The sequence below is a fragment of the Corvus cornix genome, chromosome 1A (genome assembly GCF_000738735.6).
Source record: "Corvus cornix cornix isolate S_Up_H32 chromosome 1A, ASM73873v5, whole genome shotgun sequence".
In the NCBI taxonomy this organism is placed as follows: domain Eukaryota; kingdom Metazoa; phylum Chordata; class Aves; order Passeriformes; family Corvidae; genus Corvus; species Corvus cornix.
Window position 1 is genome coordinate 29077373 of NC_047057.1, and position 18728 is coordinate 29096100.

The window sequence follows — 18728 nt, forward strand, 5'->3', positions numbered from 1 at the left end:
AAAACAGATAAACTCCAAAACAAATTCAGCAATAATTAACTGAAACTCTCTTTGCTGTAGCAGCAAATGCTTGAGTTTTGAGTTTGAAAATGCCTTAAAATGTAATGGGACTCACTTAATACATCTATCTGACATTATGGCAATAGGTATCTTTAAAATGCCTTACATAATTATCTCCTTATCCAAATGCTCCTAGTTATATGGTGGTGGGTATAGGAAGAATTTTACAATTAATATAATTCTTCAGCTTACCAGAAAAATTCCAGTGTTTTAAGAGTATGCCACTTTAAAGGAACAACCCATCTCCTCAACTGAATATACAGGCCATGGCTGGTCTGTCCACAACATGCAACCCCAATAATCACATCATAACTCTCACTATTCAGTAACAAACACTACAGAGCACATCAATATCATACTTAATGCAACTAACACATCATCTTATGTTTATTATCTCAGTTCAAGTACCAAGACAATTAGCATGTGTCTAAGTCAACTTGCAGGCACATGAAAATGAACAAGCTAACTACTGAGCTCTGTAACGTCGTCGTTACCTACACTGTGGCATGCTCATGGAGCTAGAGTATAGCACCTTTCTGCCATCACTGATGAGGTATGCTTCATAAAATAAAATGCTGTCATCTCCTCTTATTTTTCAGTGTAATGTATTTCTCTTTGTGTTACTCTACTGTATTCTGAAAGGATCAAACACAAGGAAGAATATTTCTGTGTTATATTAACAATTGTCTTTTCTTAAAGGTAAATTCCTAACAGGGCTAGAATACAGTTGGAGTTAACAGGACTATGTTGCACTACCTAGGGTATGTCCCAGTGTCCCAACCAGTTCATACGGCAAAAGCATAGAATTAATCTCTTTGGACATTTTTTCCTAAAATTCAGGATACCAACCAAGTTATAAAATCCACAATTTCTTTATCTGGCTCACTTCAAGGGGCAAAAATGATAATTCTTCTAAAAGAACATATCAGACTCCACCCTCTTACAAATGCAAAGCCCACTGCTGAAAATTGGTCGTATTTAAAAGGAAGTTTAAAAAAAAATTACCTGCCAGGAAATAGGTACTTACACATGTCCAAGCTCATGTGCTATAGTAAAAGCAGCACTCAATCCATTTTCTTCACTTACAGAACAGCTGCGTAGTGGGTCACACATTGTACCTAGCTCTGCTAAACCTGCAAAATTGAATCCTTATATAAAAGCTTAAGAGAATGAATTTTCATGTATTGCCATGTATTAAAGTAAATACTATGGCACTCATGTTGAAAGTTGTGCCTCAAGTATGCAGCAAATTAACACAAAATGAACAACCACCTGGCACCAACATACATGCCAGGAGAGAACATCAATAAGAAATGAGAAACCATTGTTTTTGTCTGTGGGGCTTGAATTTTCTATATATTTTCTGACTTTTGCTAACAGATTTTTCTCCCTACACTGATATTCTCATACATTTTCTGTTATAAAATCATACTGATGAAAAAAGAATAACTCACCAAGAGTATCGCACTTCTCTCTAGCTCTGCAGATATCTTCCCTTGAAAGAAAAGATTGATTTCAAATCATTACAGCATATAAAAGAATGTTTTTAGAGTATTTCACTGTTGCTATACTAATTACAGCATTTGCAAATCTGATTCTCAATTTTTAATTGTACAATTTGTATTCTAGTGAAAGAAGTAATTTTAATTCACCAGACTAAGCACACAGTACTGCTTTTTATCTAGCATGCAAAGAACAAAAATTTATTATTTCTTTCTCTACCATGCAGAAGGTAGATCAAGTATGAAATGGTGCTGAAAAACATGCAGATTGCAGCATACTTGAAACTTGAACACTGGGTGGAAAACTTAGTGAAAAAAAAGAGTGAAAGAGAGACTATTCCAATGAATGAACATCAGAATACTCACTGAGGTGATTTGTGTACAGGAAGAAAACATACTAATATTTATATGCTTTTCATTTTAAGCTTTTGATAGTTCTAATTATATCAGGGCTGTCAGGAGCTGTCTGTCACTGCATCCTTCAGCTGACTCCATTACATATAATACTCCTCCCCCATCACATACATGTACTATAGACAAAGACTTAATTTCCTTGCAACAATTTCAGATCTAATTAATTTCTAGAATCTTTAATGCAAGGATCAACAGATGCTTATCTATCAACATAGTAATGTCAGAGTTATTGCTCACATATTGATAATCAGTGGTTTGTGAAGGGCAGGATAGATTCCCTTACCTATGAACAGTGTCAGTGGAATGGTTAAAAGATGATCTTGTAAAAACGAAACTGAAGCATTTGTCTCACCTAGCTAAGTAATTGTGGCTATATTAGATACTGTACCTAGTGATGAGAACAGCAGTATCATGATGAGAAGGGTGAGTATCATCCAAAATGTTTTGTGCTTGCTGCCATAAGCAAAAATTACGAAGAGTGGTAGCTGCATTAAAAGTGATAGCTGGTCCTTCCTAAGCAAGAAATGGCCAAAAAAATCAAATAAGGGCTTTAATACTCATGCACTTGCACTTACTGCATTGTCATTTGTGCTGCTAATCTGCAAAGTAATGACTTGTGTAGGGAAAGAAAGCCAGCAGGACTCCACATAAGAATTTCCTCAGCAGATTTGTTTGAAGGGTCAGATCTGAACTTAGCTACAAGTCGTCAGTCATAAGAACCTGTTATTCTAAACAATGTATGTGAGCATTTATCATGTGTTAAATATTAGAAAAATACAGTGAAAAGAAGTTTATGATAAATAAATATAAAACCCATGTCTTTGAAAAGCATGTACTTCTACAATCTTAAAATATTACAGCTGTTAGGGCTGAAAGCCTGCCACTGAAACCCTCTATAAAAATGGTCACTTTCCTCCCATGTTTCCATGAGCATAACCACACTTCTGCTAGTTCTGCCATAAGCTTTCATATACTGTCTGATTTATGTCAATATAGGTCAACTGGACATGCAAATAGAGAGACGGGAAAATAGAGGCATTAAGTACAGGTTCTGAAGTTAACATTGCATTTGACATTTTGTTTCCTATTTTAAAACAAAACTACATAGTTAAAGAAAATATTTTATATTTAAACTAGAAATAATTAAACTCTGTAATTGCAATGCAAATTAATGCATTTTGTTTCTTATGTAAGAATCAAATCTTTTAAATTTTTCTTTTTCTTACCTGTTCATTGTGAATTACAATTAATTTGACAATAACTATATTTATAAGATTTCCAATAGTTGAATCTTTATAGATTGCTGCAACCTAAAGAGAAAAAAAGAATATTAGAGCATTAAACTCACCTGGTAAACCATATCTCCTGTAATGAAACAAACAAACTACCAAAGAAAACGAAGCACTACACAGCAGGTATCTCATGCATCCAATTGTGCCTTCTACCCAAGGACATGGTGACAAAAAAAAGTTTCTCAATTTTTAATACCTGAATAGCTTCAATTTTATATTCATTTCCAAACGACACTATGTTGAAATGCTAAGGTAAAAAGTACCCTTATTATACAGTTTACTGATAAAATAGTAAAAAAAAAAAAAAAGTAATGTTACTGTGACTTGAGGTATAAGCTGGTTTATGTGAATGATTTGTAGAATCAATACCTGAATTATTAGAGAGTTGTAAAAAGCAGCTTTGAACAAATAAGTTTTTACCTTGCTTTTAATGGAAGCTGGACTGAGGTGTAAAACTGTATTGAAAATACACGACACATACAAAGGTATCCTTCCTCCCTCATAAAATTTGTATTTATATACCCAACAGGCATTTTTAGACAAAGTCTTGCAGACAGATAGTAAAAATCATGAGTCAATTCTATACACCAAAGTGAACTACTTTGAAAGCTATTCTTCATAAAAGCAATAAAAAAGTTTATACATTCTCAGTAACAGCTTCATATCTCATCCATATGAATTCTGGCTTAAAGCAGAAGTCAAATGACAGCCTTACATAAACAAGAGCTGCCACCAAACACAGAAGTACTGGCTTTCCTTCCTTCAAGCTTGTGCTAAGGCTGCAGGCTACAAAAGTGATCAAGGAACTGATCCAGATGCAAAATTTTTTTTTTTTTAATCATGTTATACTGCTCAATATGATCTCATTTCTGGTACAGTCTCCAACATAAGTGCTGACAGAGGGAAAGGGGAAGAAGAACAGACTTCTTTCAAAAGTCTTTTGAGCCACTTGAACTAGCTCAAATTGCTTGTGAAACCACAGCCTTGCAGTATATAAATTCTATTTACCTGAGATCAAGTAATCCTGCTAAAACTTGGAACTGACAGAGCACTGGCTCCCAGCTCATGCCCTACCTTCCTCTAAACTGGAGAGAACACAATGTGCAGCATTGTCCTTCATTCTTTTGTTGACAAACAAGTTGGAAATAGAGGATTCATTAAGGGTAGGGAAGGAGACAGAGTTTCAGAACCCATGTGCAGAACACATTTCAGAGCAGTACAGCTATTTGCTTATTTCCACATGGACTCCTTTCTTGGTTACTAACCAGAACGTATCCAATTATTCTTCTGTGGGAATAAGGAACATCTCTCTCAAATACACACTGAAGAGCTGAATCCAGTGGGCATGGACAAAATCAAAATCCTTTATAAAAGAAAAGGTATCCAAAATACTCAAGCACAATTTAGGCAGACCTTGAGTGGAATAAACCACCATTTTTCTAATATCAAAATTACTTTACTACAATCAAGCTCATAACATGTTTTTATACTTTGAGATCCACTTTGATAAACTTAGAAAGGATATTTCTGGATATTTATCCTCCCCACAGTCAAAGTATGTTCCTGTAGGAACCACTGTCTTACAATAACACAGTTATCACATCCATCTCAGCTCATGTAACTAACAGTGAGCAATTTCCTTCAATAGTCAGTCGAGAAGGAGAAGGGATGAACTGTTCTGTAGACATGACTATCTAGAGATATGTATTTAAACATATTTTCATACAAGACAGTAAGAGCAGCTATTTCATTTCTTCATCCCTTTACTATGGAAGGAGACAAGATGTCTAATTTTCAGATGTATGAGGTTAAGGTAGATTAATTCCAGCCCAGCTCTTTCAAGTTTTATTTCTTTTTAGCAAAGAAGAAACAGCATATGGCATTCCAAACTCACGTCAGAGAGGAATCTGAAATGAGATCTGTGAGGATTTTTGGCATATTCCAAGGATTGGAAGACACTCGTTCCAAGGATTGATTCTCATACCATTTAAGCTGATATTAAGAGGCACTTACAACTGAGAATTTGTTACAGCATAAATCTGTACAAGAAGATGACGTGTATAGAATGAACACAGACATCTTTCACTGGACATGGTTGTTGCTCTTGGCCTTGTAGACCATCATGAGATTCACACAGGCCCACTCCTCAATCCTGTCAAGGTCACTCTGGACGGTATCCCTTCCCTCAAGCAACTCAACTGAATCACTGAGCTTGGTGTCATCTGCAAACTTGCTCAGGGTGCACACAGTTCAGCGTCATTGACGAAGATATTAAAAAGTATTGGTTCCAATATGGACCCTTGAGGAACACCATTCATTACTGGTTTCTGTTTGGACACTGAGCCATTGATAACTCTTTGGACTGGCCATCCAGTCAATTCCTTATCCATCTAACAGTCCATGCAGCAAACCCATATCTTTCCAATTTACTGGCCAGATTGTAGAGGGAGGCTGTATTAAAGGCTTTACAGATGACCAGGCAGAGCTCTTTCCTTGTCCCTGATGCAGTTACTCCATCACAGAATGCCACTAGGTAAGTCAGGAACATCTCTTCATTAACTTGTAAATCAGTCTAGTTAATGTCTGGTTTTGTAACAGAAAGCTCTGAAACTCAGGAAGCAGATGCATTTCACTGGCTGCAAGTAAAGAGCATGCAGGTCATCTGACGTAGTGACACAATGAACAAAAACCAATACAAGTTTTGTCCAGTACTGTAAGGCTATATATCAGGTAGAAGAGGCAAAGGGATTAAGAATTGAATGGGAGAGTTAACTAGGTTCAGCTAACACCAAATAATACCTGAGTGCCTAAACTGTGACTTTCAACCTTCAGTGCAAAATTAGCCTCCCTCTACTATAGTAGAAAGAATTTCTGGGTGATTAGAATAATCCAGGCAAGGAGTTGAGGCTGGAGCCTTCTTGTAATTAAAACTTAGCAGTTCTTGTACATGGCAGTACTTCTACAATCATGAACAAGAACTATTTATACTGTAATTGATGGGTGTTCCCTCATATACATTAATAGTTCCTTGAAAAAAGTCTTTTACTGCTGTGCAAGTGCTTTCTGTTGAGGTTATGCTGCTAACAAAATCTGGAAACATAGAGAAGGCAAAAAAACCAACACAAAACACAGAGCCAAGAGTCTTCCTTCCTGCCTGTTGACACAATGTCCACTTAAAAGACTGGAGCAAAAGTGTATCTTCAAAACCCAAAACCAGTTACTCATACCTCAGAGGAAATTCATTAGACTGAGTAAGTATATGAGAGGAGAATATCACATTGCATGCTGGAAAAGAATCTGTGGCAGGACTTTCAACACTGTATCTATGCCCCATCTGAATTATCTACTGGTTATCTCTCTGGAGAATAGCTGAGGATTGAAATGATGTCACGTAGATGCCAGAGGTCAGCAGCTCCTGCCAAAATCTGAAACATACCTGTTTCCACTGTGAGAAGAAGCAAGCTCATGCTAAATGTAAAATAACACTGCTTTCATTAACCCTATGTGTGAGTCAAAGTATGGATCCTTTGCCTCATGAGCACTTTCATGACCTCCAAACACTTAGTTTTCACCACTACTTTCAAAAGATCAAACAGCAAGACTCTATGCAAGTACACCTACAGGCTGGAAGGTAAGTAAATGATATATCCAAATCCAATTGGATATATCTTGTTCAGCTCCTTTTTTCCCTTCCTTTTTTCCCCCTAAAGATTGTATCACAAGACCTCTTTTTCTTTCCTCTTGTCTGTAACACACAACCATGGTACCAAGAAAATGCATTCATATCCCCTGAAAGAAACATGGTATCACTTCATAGCTTGTATGTCTTTTGCAGGCTCCAAAATCTCTGATGTATCACTGTAGTGCTGTAAGCATGTGAGACATCCAGGGATCTGGGAGATTTCTCCTTCACCTTTTCCAGTGTCATACCGATTCTATCATATATTTCCTAAGATCCAAAAATTGTCTGAAGTCATGAGATATATGAGCAGTTACTTCTTCAGTGAAAGAGAAAGAGCCATGTTATTTCTGTTGGTGCTATTCCTACTCTGTTGCATGCGTATTTCTGTACAAAAAGGCTTCCATGAGTGGATCCTAGTGGCAGCAGACACTTCTCATGCAAACTTGCACAAGTATATCTATGACTCAGACTTACCATTTTTTTCCCTTGTAAGTTTTAGGTCATCTGCTGTCCCCTCACCCAAGTCCTCTTCAATCTACTATCCCCTGAGTTAACCAAGCAGAGGTTCCACATGACACCTAGAAGAGTGCTTTAGTGGAGGCAAAAGGAAAGAATACATCCCTTTTAAAGGCTGAGTTGCCTTTTGTGTTTGTTTTGGCTGGGGTAGAACTAATTGTCTTCATAGTGGCTGGTATGGGGCTGTACGTTAGATATGTGCTGAACACAGGGTTGATAATACAGAGATGTTTTTGTTATTGCTGAGCAGGGCTTACACAGAGCCAAGGCCTTTTCTGCTTCTCATATTAGCACTCTGGCGAGGAGACTGGGGGTGCCTAAGAGGAGACAGGGCCTGGACAGGTAACCCAAACTGACCAAAGGGAGATTCCAGACCATGTGACATCATGCTCAGTATAAACAGTGGAGGGAAGGAGGAGGAAGAGGGGGACATTTGGAGTGATGGCATTTGTCTTCCCCAGTAACCACTACATGTAATGGGGCCCTGCTCTCCCAGAGATGGCTGAACACCTGCCTGACCATAGGAAGCAGTGAATTAATTCCTTGCTTTCCCTATTAAACTGTCTTTATCTCAACCCATGAGTTTCTAGCTTTTACCCTTCCAATTCTCTCCCTGATCCTGGTGGTGGGGGAATGAACGAGTGGTTGTGTGGGGCTTAGTTGCCAGTTGGGGTGAAACCATGACACCCTATCAGGAATGCCTGTGTTCTCTCTTATCTCTAACTTGTGACTGAGATGGATGTAAAGATATCCCTTTAAGTATTCCAATAACTCAGGGTATGGTAACAGTCATGATCACCATCATCTACAACTGTTCAATGAAAATACATACCACAGTTATAATCAGATCATATCAAATGCCATCATGTACAGCACAATGTCAATGCATCCTTCCTTTCAGAATCTAAAAGAAACTACCTTAAAAGATCATTTCACAAGACAGCCATAGACAGGCTTCTCTAGCCATTAGAAGCTACTCAAAGACATGCTGCTTGGCAATGTGTCTCCTTATTCCTATTCTTATTATGTGAGATGGGTCCCAGGTAGCTTAAAGCAAGGCCTTTGTCATAATTAAACAGTACCAAGACTTCACCTTAGGAACAGCCCTTGAACCATGTACTACTGAAGAGAAAGTCACAGAGACAAGCAGTTATCTAATCATCAAATATCTAACCAACAACCACCACGTAGACAAAAATAGCAGCAAATAGTACTACCAGCAGTGAAGTATAAAGTCAAGTATGTGCCTGCCTACATACTGCAAAATAGAATCACTTAGGTACGAAAAGACCGTTAAAATCATTGAGTTCAACCAAACACTGCCAAGTCCACTACAACACCCTATCCCTAAGCACCACATCTGCACATCTTTTACTTACCTCCAGGGATGGGTGACTCCTCTGCTTCCCAGGGCAGCCTGTTACTTCACAACCTAATGCTCCACAACCCTCTCCATGATGTAATTTTTTCTAAACCTTCCTGTGCAGCTTGAGACCATTTTCTCTGGTCCTTCACTTGTTACTTGGGAGACAAAACTGACACCCCAGCTCACTACAATCTTCTCACAGGTAGTTGTACACAGTGATAAGGTTCCTCTGAGCCTCTTTTTTTCCAGGCTAAACACCCCCAGCTCCCTCAGCCACTTGTCATATGACTTGTGCTCCAGACCCTTCATCAGCCTTGTTGCCCTTCTCTGGCCATGCTCCAGCATCTCAACGCCTTGGAGTGAAGGGCCCAGAACTGGACACAGCCCTCACCAGTGCTGAATACAAGGGAACAATGACTGCCCTGGTCTGGCTGGCCACACTATTTCTAATACAAGACAGAATGCCATTGGCCTTCTTGGCTACCTGGGCACACTAATACCTCTGTATAAGTTGGTGGACCTCAAGATGCAGCGAGGTATCATTATGACATTTAATATACAGGCACCATACAAGGACAGTCACAATTAAAAGAATAGTAGGCTTTTATACCCCTACAGATACCCATACGTCAAGATAAGTAAGAAGGCTAGCTCAAAGAATTTATATGAATGATACTTTGAAAACAATTGTTTCCAGCTACATAGTCATTGGTGCATAAACAAATACCTACTTTCATTTTAACCACATCAGATGCACAAGATCATGGGGTTTTATATACACAGAAGAAACATAATAAGGTATATTCTTGGCTTATGCCAAGAAAAATATGCCTTGCGCTGGCGTTCTAGTTTTTACTGGATGAGAGATAAAAAGCACTGAACATTCCTGTAGCATTAGTACTAATACACTGATCTGAATGAAAAAGGGATAAAACAGACTACTGAGGTTCTAAGGAACAGATATAAGGAACCATATATTCATCTCCAAATTTTGAATGTAACTATATTCATTGCCTTTCAGATGGTAGTCATACAAATCATATTATTAACCTACAAAATATTTAGGTCTACTGCCTATTTTTAAATGATGACTATAGGCAGAATCAGTAAAATATTCTTAAAGCCCAGGATGCATCTATGTTTTCCCAGTGTGTACTGGAAAGACAAACTGCTAACTATTTGTCTTGGGGTGACTTTACGATACTATGCTATACTATTGCATAGTATGAACTGCAAAGAAAGTATAAAAGAATTCTTTAAATTCACCCTATATATATTAGGATAAAATAATTTGTCTGGTTTTATTGATGGGGCATATTGCTGCACAAAATCTTTCCATAGAGAAAATACTTCATAAGTAATGCTGATGATGAGCCATTACAATTGAAAAATAAAAAAGTATAAATAAGACTATACCTAGAAAAACCTTTTGATGTTAAGACCTACTACTCATTACCTTCCATTTCATATGTCAGTAAAAGATGGTAGCCACAAAACTTTACTAAAGTGACAGTAACTCTTTCAAGGTACTTAGATGGCAGCTTGATTTGCACAGATCTGAAAGACTACAGAATGAACAAAACAACAGAGTCAAAGCCATTTACGAGCAGTCCAAGCCAGGAACCTGTCTTGATGAAAATCAAAAGCACCAGCTTTTAACACCACATCATAATAGCACTGTTTTACCATGACACAACACCACTTTATGGTTTCACAGTCTCACTGCAAGTTAAATGATCTAAATTGATGCTGTCTCAATCCTCTCCTTGAATGCATGGCTGCCCCACTCCCATGCTCCAACTTTAGCACTCAGATGACTAGGCAGCCAGCCAAGTTCACAATCTGAGCTGGCCATCATAGCCCTGCCACAGGTTTTGCATGTCATGATTTCTTTTCAGAAAGACAAAACTACAAATTTTTTGCTAGCAGAGGAAGGACAGACCAAGTAGGTTTTTTAGTACCAAACTAACTATATAAGTAGTACAGTACTTAAAGGATGTCAATAATCAGGTTCTTTTTTCAGCAAATGAGGATAGTACCTCAAAATGTTTCATGGAACCAAATTTCAGGTGGGTTTGAATTTTATAGCAAACTCCAGTGTCCTAATGAATTATTTCAGTTGCTAAGATCAAGCCTTCATGTTTGGGGCTTTAAACTTTCAGAACATAGGCTAAGATGAAGTCCTCCAGTCACTAAATCTATTGGCAGTGCCTACTGCCTGCTCTGTGTTATAATGCTTAGAGGAACAAGAAGGAATAGTGCAAGTTAAGCAATCACAGTATTCTTTATTGTTTTATTTATTGTTTCACATTAAATAATGCCACTCTTTGTGCTGAAATACAATAAAGTTTTTCATAAAATCCTACGGTAAACGTATTTCTTCTATCTTGAAGTACGTATTTCAATCAGAATGAGTAAGTATTTCCAAGACAATGTAAATAATGTGAATACTCTTACTGCCAACATTTATGCAGTTTTAAATAAATGAGAAAATGCATTCCAGTTCCAGTTCAATGGGATTACTTGCATGCTGAGAGCTAAGCCTTTTCAGGTTGAATTGGATGAGTGACAAGACACTTAAAACCCTAAAAATATTTAGCAGTATATTTCAGTTCTTATTTTCCACTCATAAAACAGCATCAAGTTTACTTTGGTGGCTTTTTGTTGATGCTAAAAAGAGCCCCAAAGAAAATAAAAGAAAAATGGGCCAGGATTTCAAAGGTTCTGCTGGGAGCTAGATGCCTAAGTTTCATTAAAATTTAATGGGATTTATATGCTTGAAGATTTTAGGTTTCTTTAAAGTCCAAGCCAGAACTGAATAACTTTAAAAGTTTCAGAATTATTACAAGAGTAAAGTATAATGCTTGATTCACTTAAAACACCAGCAACCTGACAATTTCCCATAACAGAAGTTGCTTGACCAGACATAAGTACCAGTTAAATCTAATAATCAAAGCTATCTGTATAATGGCAGAAAGGATAAAATTTTAAAGGGTCATTTATTTCCTTTATGGGCAATCAAATAAGACTAATGATGGTTCTATTTCAAACTCTAAGAGGCTGTGGGTCAAGAAATGACCCACCAGTATACTGATAAATTCTAATGCAGATTACATAGGAAAGAATGGTAGCCATTTGTTTTCCTGTCCTTCACTTTTTTTTTAGTAGTTTACTGAAAAATAACTGCTATGGAGAAGAAGAGACTGAAGGCTGTATATTCATATGCATTATTTGTTTGACAAATCATATGTATGTCAGGAGAGGGTTAGATCAGATGACTTCCAATTGTTCTGGGATTCTGAGACATTGCTGAAATGCTTCAAGACAGGATACAAGCTGGGATATGTATTCTTTGGGGGAAATGGAGGTGAGGGTGGGAGAGTGCATGGAATTAACTGAACTGTAAAGAAAATAGTTTAAAACTAAGATCTGAATTTATATGCTTTACATCTGCATTTATAAAAGCTCAACATTGCTAGAAATAGCATCCTAAGAAACTTTTGTTTCGAGATTACCTTCTGCATATATATGTGGAGTAAGAGCTGCCAAAAGATGCAAGCAATACATCTTACCACCTACAGTGGTATTCAGAGATATTAAACTCACACTAAAGATGTAGTGGCTTACTGGATGCTATTACCTCAAAGCCACCAGTAAGTGTAGAACCCTAGTTTTACAGTACAGATAGGAAAGCACAAGAAAGAAATGACAAGTTTTTTAGAAAAGAACCAGTATTCTTTCATTCATAGAGTATATGTCAAATTTTAAAAACAGTTCATATATAGGTTCTCTTTAATAGCAACTACACAATGCTTATCTATTTACCTAGAAGTCCAATTGTGTAAGTAAAAAGACAAACATTGCACTGTAAGGAATAGTAGCTGAATGTATAACATCTACAGATGCAGGAATAATGTTTTCGTCTTAAAAAAAAATTAAATCAGGAATTACATTACCTATAATCACAACAATTCCTCATGAAAATGATATAATAAATGTTCTATTTCATCTTATTGTAAAGTACTTTAAAATAGAAGCTGTTTTTTACAGAAATGTATTTACCACTTATTTTGTTTCTTAGTAAAGCTCTTTAAGGAAGAAATTATAATAAAATGGCATCTTTGAGATAATTGTTTCTAAAGGAATTCCAAACTAAGTCTGTACTATAAGAGAAAAAACAACTTTTGGTACTAACTTTTTTTTGTTTGTAATACATGAACTTTCAGATCTTCACACCACTAAAAGTAGAAAAATTCAGAGGACTTACATTAATATATGCTAATCTCCCTAAAACCATTATTTTTCTTATAAACCAGTTAAAGGAAATTCCATGTTCTAAATTTAGGTGCCTACGTCATCTGTATAATAGATGGCAGCACCTCTGGTGTCATCAGCTGGAGATGTCAATATTAGAGTGAGCAGAATTCAGTTCAGTTGTCTGTGTATTATCCAGCATCCCTTCACACACTATAGGTTATCAAAAACCTATGCTCCACTGGCAGATGCAACACATGATTTACAGGAGACTTGCACACCTTTGTGAAGCAGCAGCTGAAGCCAAGTCAGACGTCCTACAGCATCTTAAATGGCATGGGGCACTTCTATGAAGCAAATTAATTGATCCTAGTGAAAACTACAGAGCTATTCCGTCCATCCAGAAGTAGATGTCTGTAACTGCTCAAGTTAATAGCCGTCTAAAAAGCAGATGTCTCTACAGATACTTGTACGGTAGGTGCTTTAATTTGCTAGGCCCCAAGCTAGATGCAGTTTCATATAAATTAAGCTTCTTGAATAGATGTAAAGATGGAAATCTAGAAATAATTACAATGCAGACTATGTTGGCATGCCTTCTCCTAACAAACAGTTCAACAGATATCAGGGTAAAACTTTTGATTTTAGAGCTTACTGTACTATATTCTGAATCAATACAAGTAGTGACCTTTGGTTCAAGAAAGAATTTACCACATAAAGACTGCAAATAAATGATGCCAATTCAAGGTCTGACCCATATTAATCTGGAATTTCTTGAAAAACTGAAAAACTAGGATTACTGTAACTAAGCATTTCTTTTTTCCACAATGCCATTTAACATCTGTCTGCTGTAATTAATCTGCATGTTTCACTCACTGAAGCTTAAGAGTCCTTCTAAAGCAACAGAAAATCAGGAAATGGGTCCCATCATTTCACCTACACACCTTACACTGCATTAATCTGACAAGATCCATAATCTGAAATTTGGACCCAACTAGTTTATGTAATCTCTTTTTTATACAGAATTTTATCAAACCAGAAGACAGGAAAGTTGCGGAAAAGAAAACAACACAACAGAAATAATTAAAATTCCTAATACTTAAGAACTTACTTACTATTGACATCAATGTTAGTACATAGTGCTGTAAATTCTGCCCATGGTGACGAACCATTTTGGTGTCAGCTGTGACCATCACTTCTACATATCTTGGATAGGAAAGAAAACGTTTTTTCCTGGAATGTGGATTGCCACGATCCTCTATAGAGAGGTTATTTAAAGCATACTCTAAACCAAGAGACTTCTGTAAAACACTGCTCTCTTCCTTTAAACTGCTGAAGGCTGGATGTAATAAAGTGCTCTTCTTCAACTCTTTCTCTATAAAGCAAAAAAAAAAGATTTACTGTTGAATGCAGTTGCTAAATGGAAAAAGGCAAAAGGCTGCCCAAAATAGACAAACATATATTTATGATCTTATTTCCAAGAGAAACAGTGCAAGAACTAAAAAAAAAAAAAAACACCCCAAAATATGAAACACAGAAGACTGTAACAGGAACATCAAATGAGATGTCTTGTATATTATTACATAGTTCTATTACAAATGGATTCTGTTACAAATTAGTTAAGAGACAGCAATATTACATAGTTCCTAGAATGCAGTATAATCCAAACAGGAAGGCTGGAAGGAGATAAGTACTACAGCTTAATCAGTACAACAAAGGAAGCAAGTTAGTTAAACAAAACACATTTTTATATGCAAACTTTTGGCACCAGCAGAACAAATAAAAACAGACTAAGTCCAGCTCCTGAATTCAAGTCCCTACTGACTTTCAAACTTACATGACATTGTACTTAAATAAATATGGAGTTTAACTTCATAAGCAAGTACACATCAAAAACCTTAAGTGACTTCCTTCACAGTTTTGTTAATATTTATTATACAGGATCAGGCTCGAAAGGAGATACACAATATGCTCAGATATCTCCACACTAAGTACTGTTATACCGCCAATTATGCTGTATAGTCCAGCCCCCAGAGGCTTCTGATCCCTGATACATAAAAACCAATGCCTTTATCGGAGTCACCTTAGCGACAGCTCACATAAAAAATACTTAATGGAGAAGCATATATGAATTCTCATTACTCTCTAGAACTTAAGCAGCTAACTGGACACTCCAGCCCCTTCAGAAGAACCCTCCACTGTCTCTGAAAACTAGATTTCCCTTGTAAAAAGTAGTGGCCAAAGGACATGCCTCCTAATCATTTTATTCTAATGACTTAGTGACTACAGCACTGACCCAAGAACTCAGAGATCACAATTCTGTTGCCCTCACCTTGTGGGGATTTAAATTCATGCATTCCATTATTCAAAGGAAGAGCCCTCATGTGTAAACTTTAAGCTACTTTTCAGAGATCCATAGTCTGTCTTCCTTAAAGTTAGGGCACAATACAGCCAGAAAGAAAAACAGTAGAGACAACAGCAAGCACTTTACTGAGTAATTGTTTAAAAGCCAATCACAAAATAAAGCTATACTAATTGTGAAACCATTAGCACTTACAACAATGAGGGAAGAAAGAAGGGACTGGCTTTGAAAAGGAACTAGTTTGAGTATCCACATATACTCTGTGTTCAGACTGACTGAGTTGGATGCACTGAAAAGAACCGGCTGAAGCAATTTCATATACACAATCTTTACTCACAGAAGGTGTCTGAGATGCCAGAGTACCAGCAAAATGGGAAATAACATTTATATTTAAAGGGAGAGTTTAAAGATTATCAAAATTTATGGACCAGTCAAGAACAAATCAATTTTGTTTACAAACACCAGAAATCAACAAGTGGATAAGTAACAGCTATCAGATTTATCCAAAACATATTCTGACAAACTCTGATGAACTTCCACATATTAGGGAAACAGAACTTATGGACTGAGGAAATGCATTAAATATCCTATCCTGACTTGAGTATGGCATATATCAGGGTTTCAACACTATTTTTCATCGGCAAGTTAGTTTTAGAAGAAAACAGCACAAAGCGAAGAAAAGATTGGGTAGACAATTTCAGAATTATCATTGTCCAATTTCAAACTAGAAATATGTGTTGAATGCTATGTTCCTCCATTTCCTCTGTCAAGGTTCCCTTAGTAGAGAAACTGTCATGATTCCAAATACTGATATAATTTGTTCCTCTGTGAATAAAGAATATGAATAACCAAGCAAGACTAGCATTAAAGGAGACGCATCTCTACTTTAGAAGGACAGAAACATAAAAATACAAAGCTTTTCTTCATAAACATTTCTGCAACTTCACTCCCTCCCAAAATGACAGTAATCCCTGACTCACAGTCTTTTGTAATTGTTCCCAAAAATGAAAAGGGAGAAAAGTACTATGTTTTTAGTGTTTGGAGCCTTTTTCTCACACCAACTTGTTTAGATTAAAGAAAAAAAAACACAAAACAAACTGAAAGACCTCTAATTTGGTTCAGTACATATTACTTATCATTGAAAACAAAAATGGCACAGGAAGAACATTTGCTTGATGCAATGGTTAGTTTCTGGCCTTAGTATGTACAGAAAAGCAGAATTCTCAAAATAATGCTTCAGAGTATATAAAATATGTTTAATGAATTTTCCAAAATTAATAACACTAGTCACCCAAGCTACACCTTTCTTTTAATCTTTATATTTTTAACCACCTGGATAGATATTCCTCAAGAAGAACAGCAAAAAGTTCCCTGTTCAGCCCAGGGACTGATCAGGGAGCTGGTGCTCCCTGCTGGCTCATCTTTCAGCACACAGCGATGGCCTACTACTGTACCTCTAAAATTTCTTTCTTAAATTATGCCCAGTCTTCCTGGACCCCTTTGTTATTAAGGACTGTTTCCCAAGGGACACTTTGAACCAGTGCCCTGAACAGGCCAAAGTCCTCCCTCTGAAAGTCCAAGGCAGAGGTTCTGTTAACCCCCTTCCTTTAACCTTAAATAAAATTAAATATTATTAATATGTAGCATGAATAAATTATTAAAATACTCATAAGAAAAAATATCTCCATTACCGGGTAAGGTTAGATAATAATAAATTAATGGGTAATATTAGATCCTTCCATTATTAAGGAAGACCAATGTCATGTATTATCTGTTAGACTTGCAGTAAGTTCATTATCTTTCGTGAATATAAGCAACAGCTCCTGTGGATCTACTCTTTCAGTGTTTACATATGGGACAACGTAGGTGTAAAAGCAAACCCACACCTAAATTCTTGCAATATCACAGGTTTTGTTTTTTTTATATGCACAATTTGTCCTACTTTTGAATTTACCACTGTCACTAAACAAAAGGAACAGCTGACAAGCCTGTGTGAAAGAAATGTGTAGGTTCTAATGGCACACTGTGGAGAAAAATTATTTATGAAATTAAATCTTGCTTTTTTTTTTCTTTAGAGCATCTGACATCTGAAAAAGTCACAATGAAATTTAAAGTATGATTATACCTGAAACTTCACAAGGTTTATAGGATTTCTGATACTTTTTTTTAAGTTCATCATGTCTATATATAAGATGTGGTTTGTTATGTTCATCTTCATGTTCACCTCCATCCGCTTTCATCAGAGGTTCTAAAATGTATTCACCATCATGTGCCTTGAAGGTGCCCATCTGAAAGTAAGAGAAGTAATTGAATTATTTTCCACTGAAAATACTGATATAAAAATAATTTTCATTGAAATAAAAGCTATTTATGATAATATTTTGAAGTTAATGATCATACATATGCACGTGAGATGGGGGAAATTTCAGTGAAACCTGGAAGGTAAGGAAAGAGAAGTTTGTTTTCAGAGACTCGCCCCACCAGAATAACTCAGATTACCTTGCATAGTAACAATGTATCAAAGGTAATTACTATAAAAGCTACAAAACAAAGGAGACCACAAAAATAAAGAGAAACTAGGTATGACCAAGCAGGACCACTTGGAAACTAAGCAAAGGAGAGCAGAGGCCATCAAGAACTTCAGAATTTGACTGCTGTCCAAATTCTGGACTGATTTGTTGCCTTCTGTCCTTAACATAACTTATATAATATTCTTCTTCTAAAATTGCATTTTCCCTATAGATTAGAAACAGTCTTAACATGATATTCTTTTTAAAGATTTTTGAATGGAGTACCAGAAATTCAAAGTTGACAACATTGATGTGTTTTTCTCCTTGATTCCCCCAACACACCCCCCCATCCCCAGCCATCACAGACACACATGGGTAACTACATAATGGGAACCACAGTAACCTGATTACTAACAAAAGCACTGGCACATATCCAAAGAACAAAAATTAAGCTCCTTTCCCCCAGCCCCCTGCCCCATAATCCTTTCAATTATGAAATCCTAAAGCAGACTCTCTTCTTTCTCACCACACTTCTAAACAAATTCATAATTTACTATGGCTTAAGTACTTCATCCTAGGAGACTGTGAAGAGGAAAAATCATGTAACAATTTCATCAAATTATTTTCAAACTTTTTAGCAACTTCCTCACTTCAGCCAATTAAACACATCAAGTGAATAGGTACACTGCATCCTGATAGATGTTTTGCCCATAAGGCATAAAACTGACCAATAAGATAATAGTGATAATCTACATAATATGGTTGAAGAGATT

At 36.5% G+C, this 18728-nt stretch overlaps 1 protein-coding gene across 8 annotated transcripts in view; it reads right to left on the reverse strand.

The window, feature by feature from the left end:
• Positions 1–18728, reverse strand: part of ADAMTS20 (ADAM metallopeptidase with thrombospondin type 1 motif 20) — an 89004-nt gene that overhangs the window by 58649 nt on the left and 11627 nt on the right. For 7 of the 8 annotated variants that reach the window (XR_005604495.1, XM_039571117.1, XM_039571119.1 and 4 more), the window contains exons 3-8: positions 17571–17733; positions 14199–14458; positions 3203–3286; positions 2365–2489; positions 1515–1555; positions 1088–1193 (exon numbers count right to left, since the gene is read on the reverse strand). Coding sequence is in view for 7 of the 8 variants with exons in the window: in XM_039571117.1 (XP_039427051.1) it covers positions 1088–1193; positions 1515–1555; positions 2365–2489; positions 3203–3286; positions 14199–14458; positions 17571–17733 (779 nt within the window). In the remaining variant the exon portion in view is untranslated. Of the gene's footprint in view, positions 1–1087; positions 1194–1514; positions 1556–2364; positions 2490–3202; positions 3287–14198; positions 14459–17570; positions 17734–18728 lie in introns of those variants that run through there. The other variant, XM_039571123.1, reaches the window with a different exon arrangement.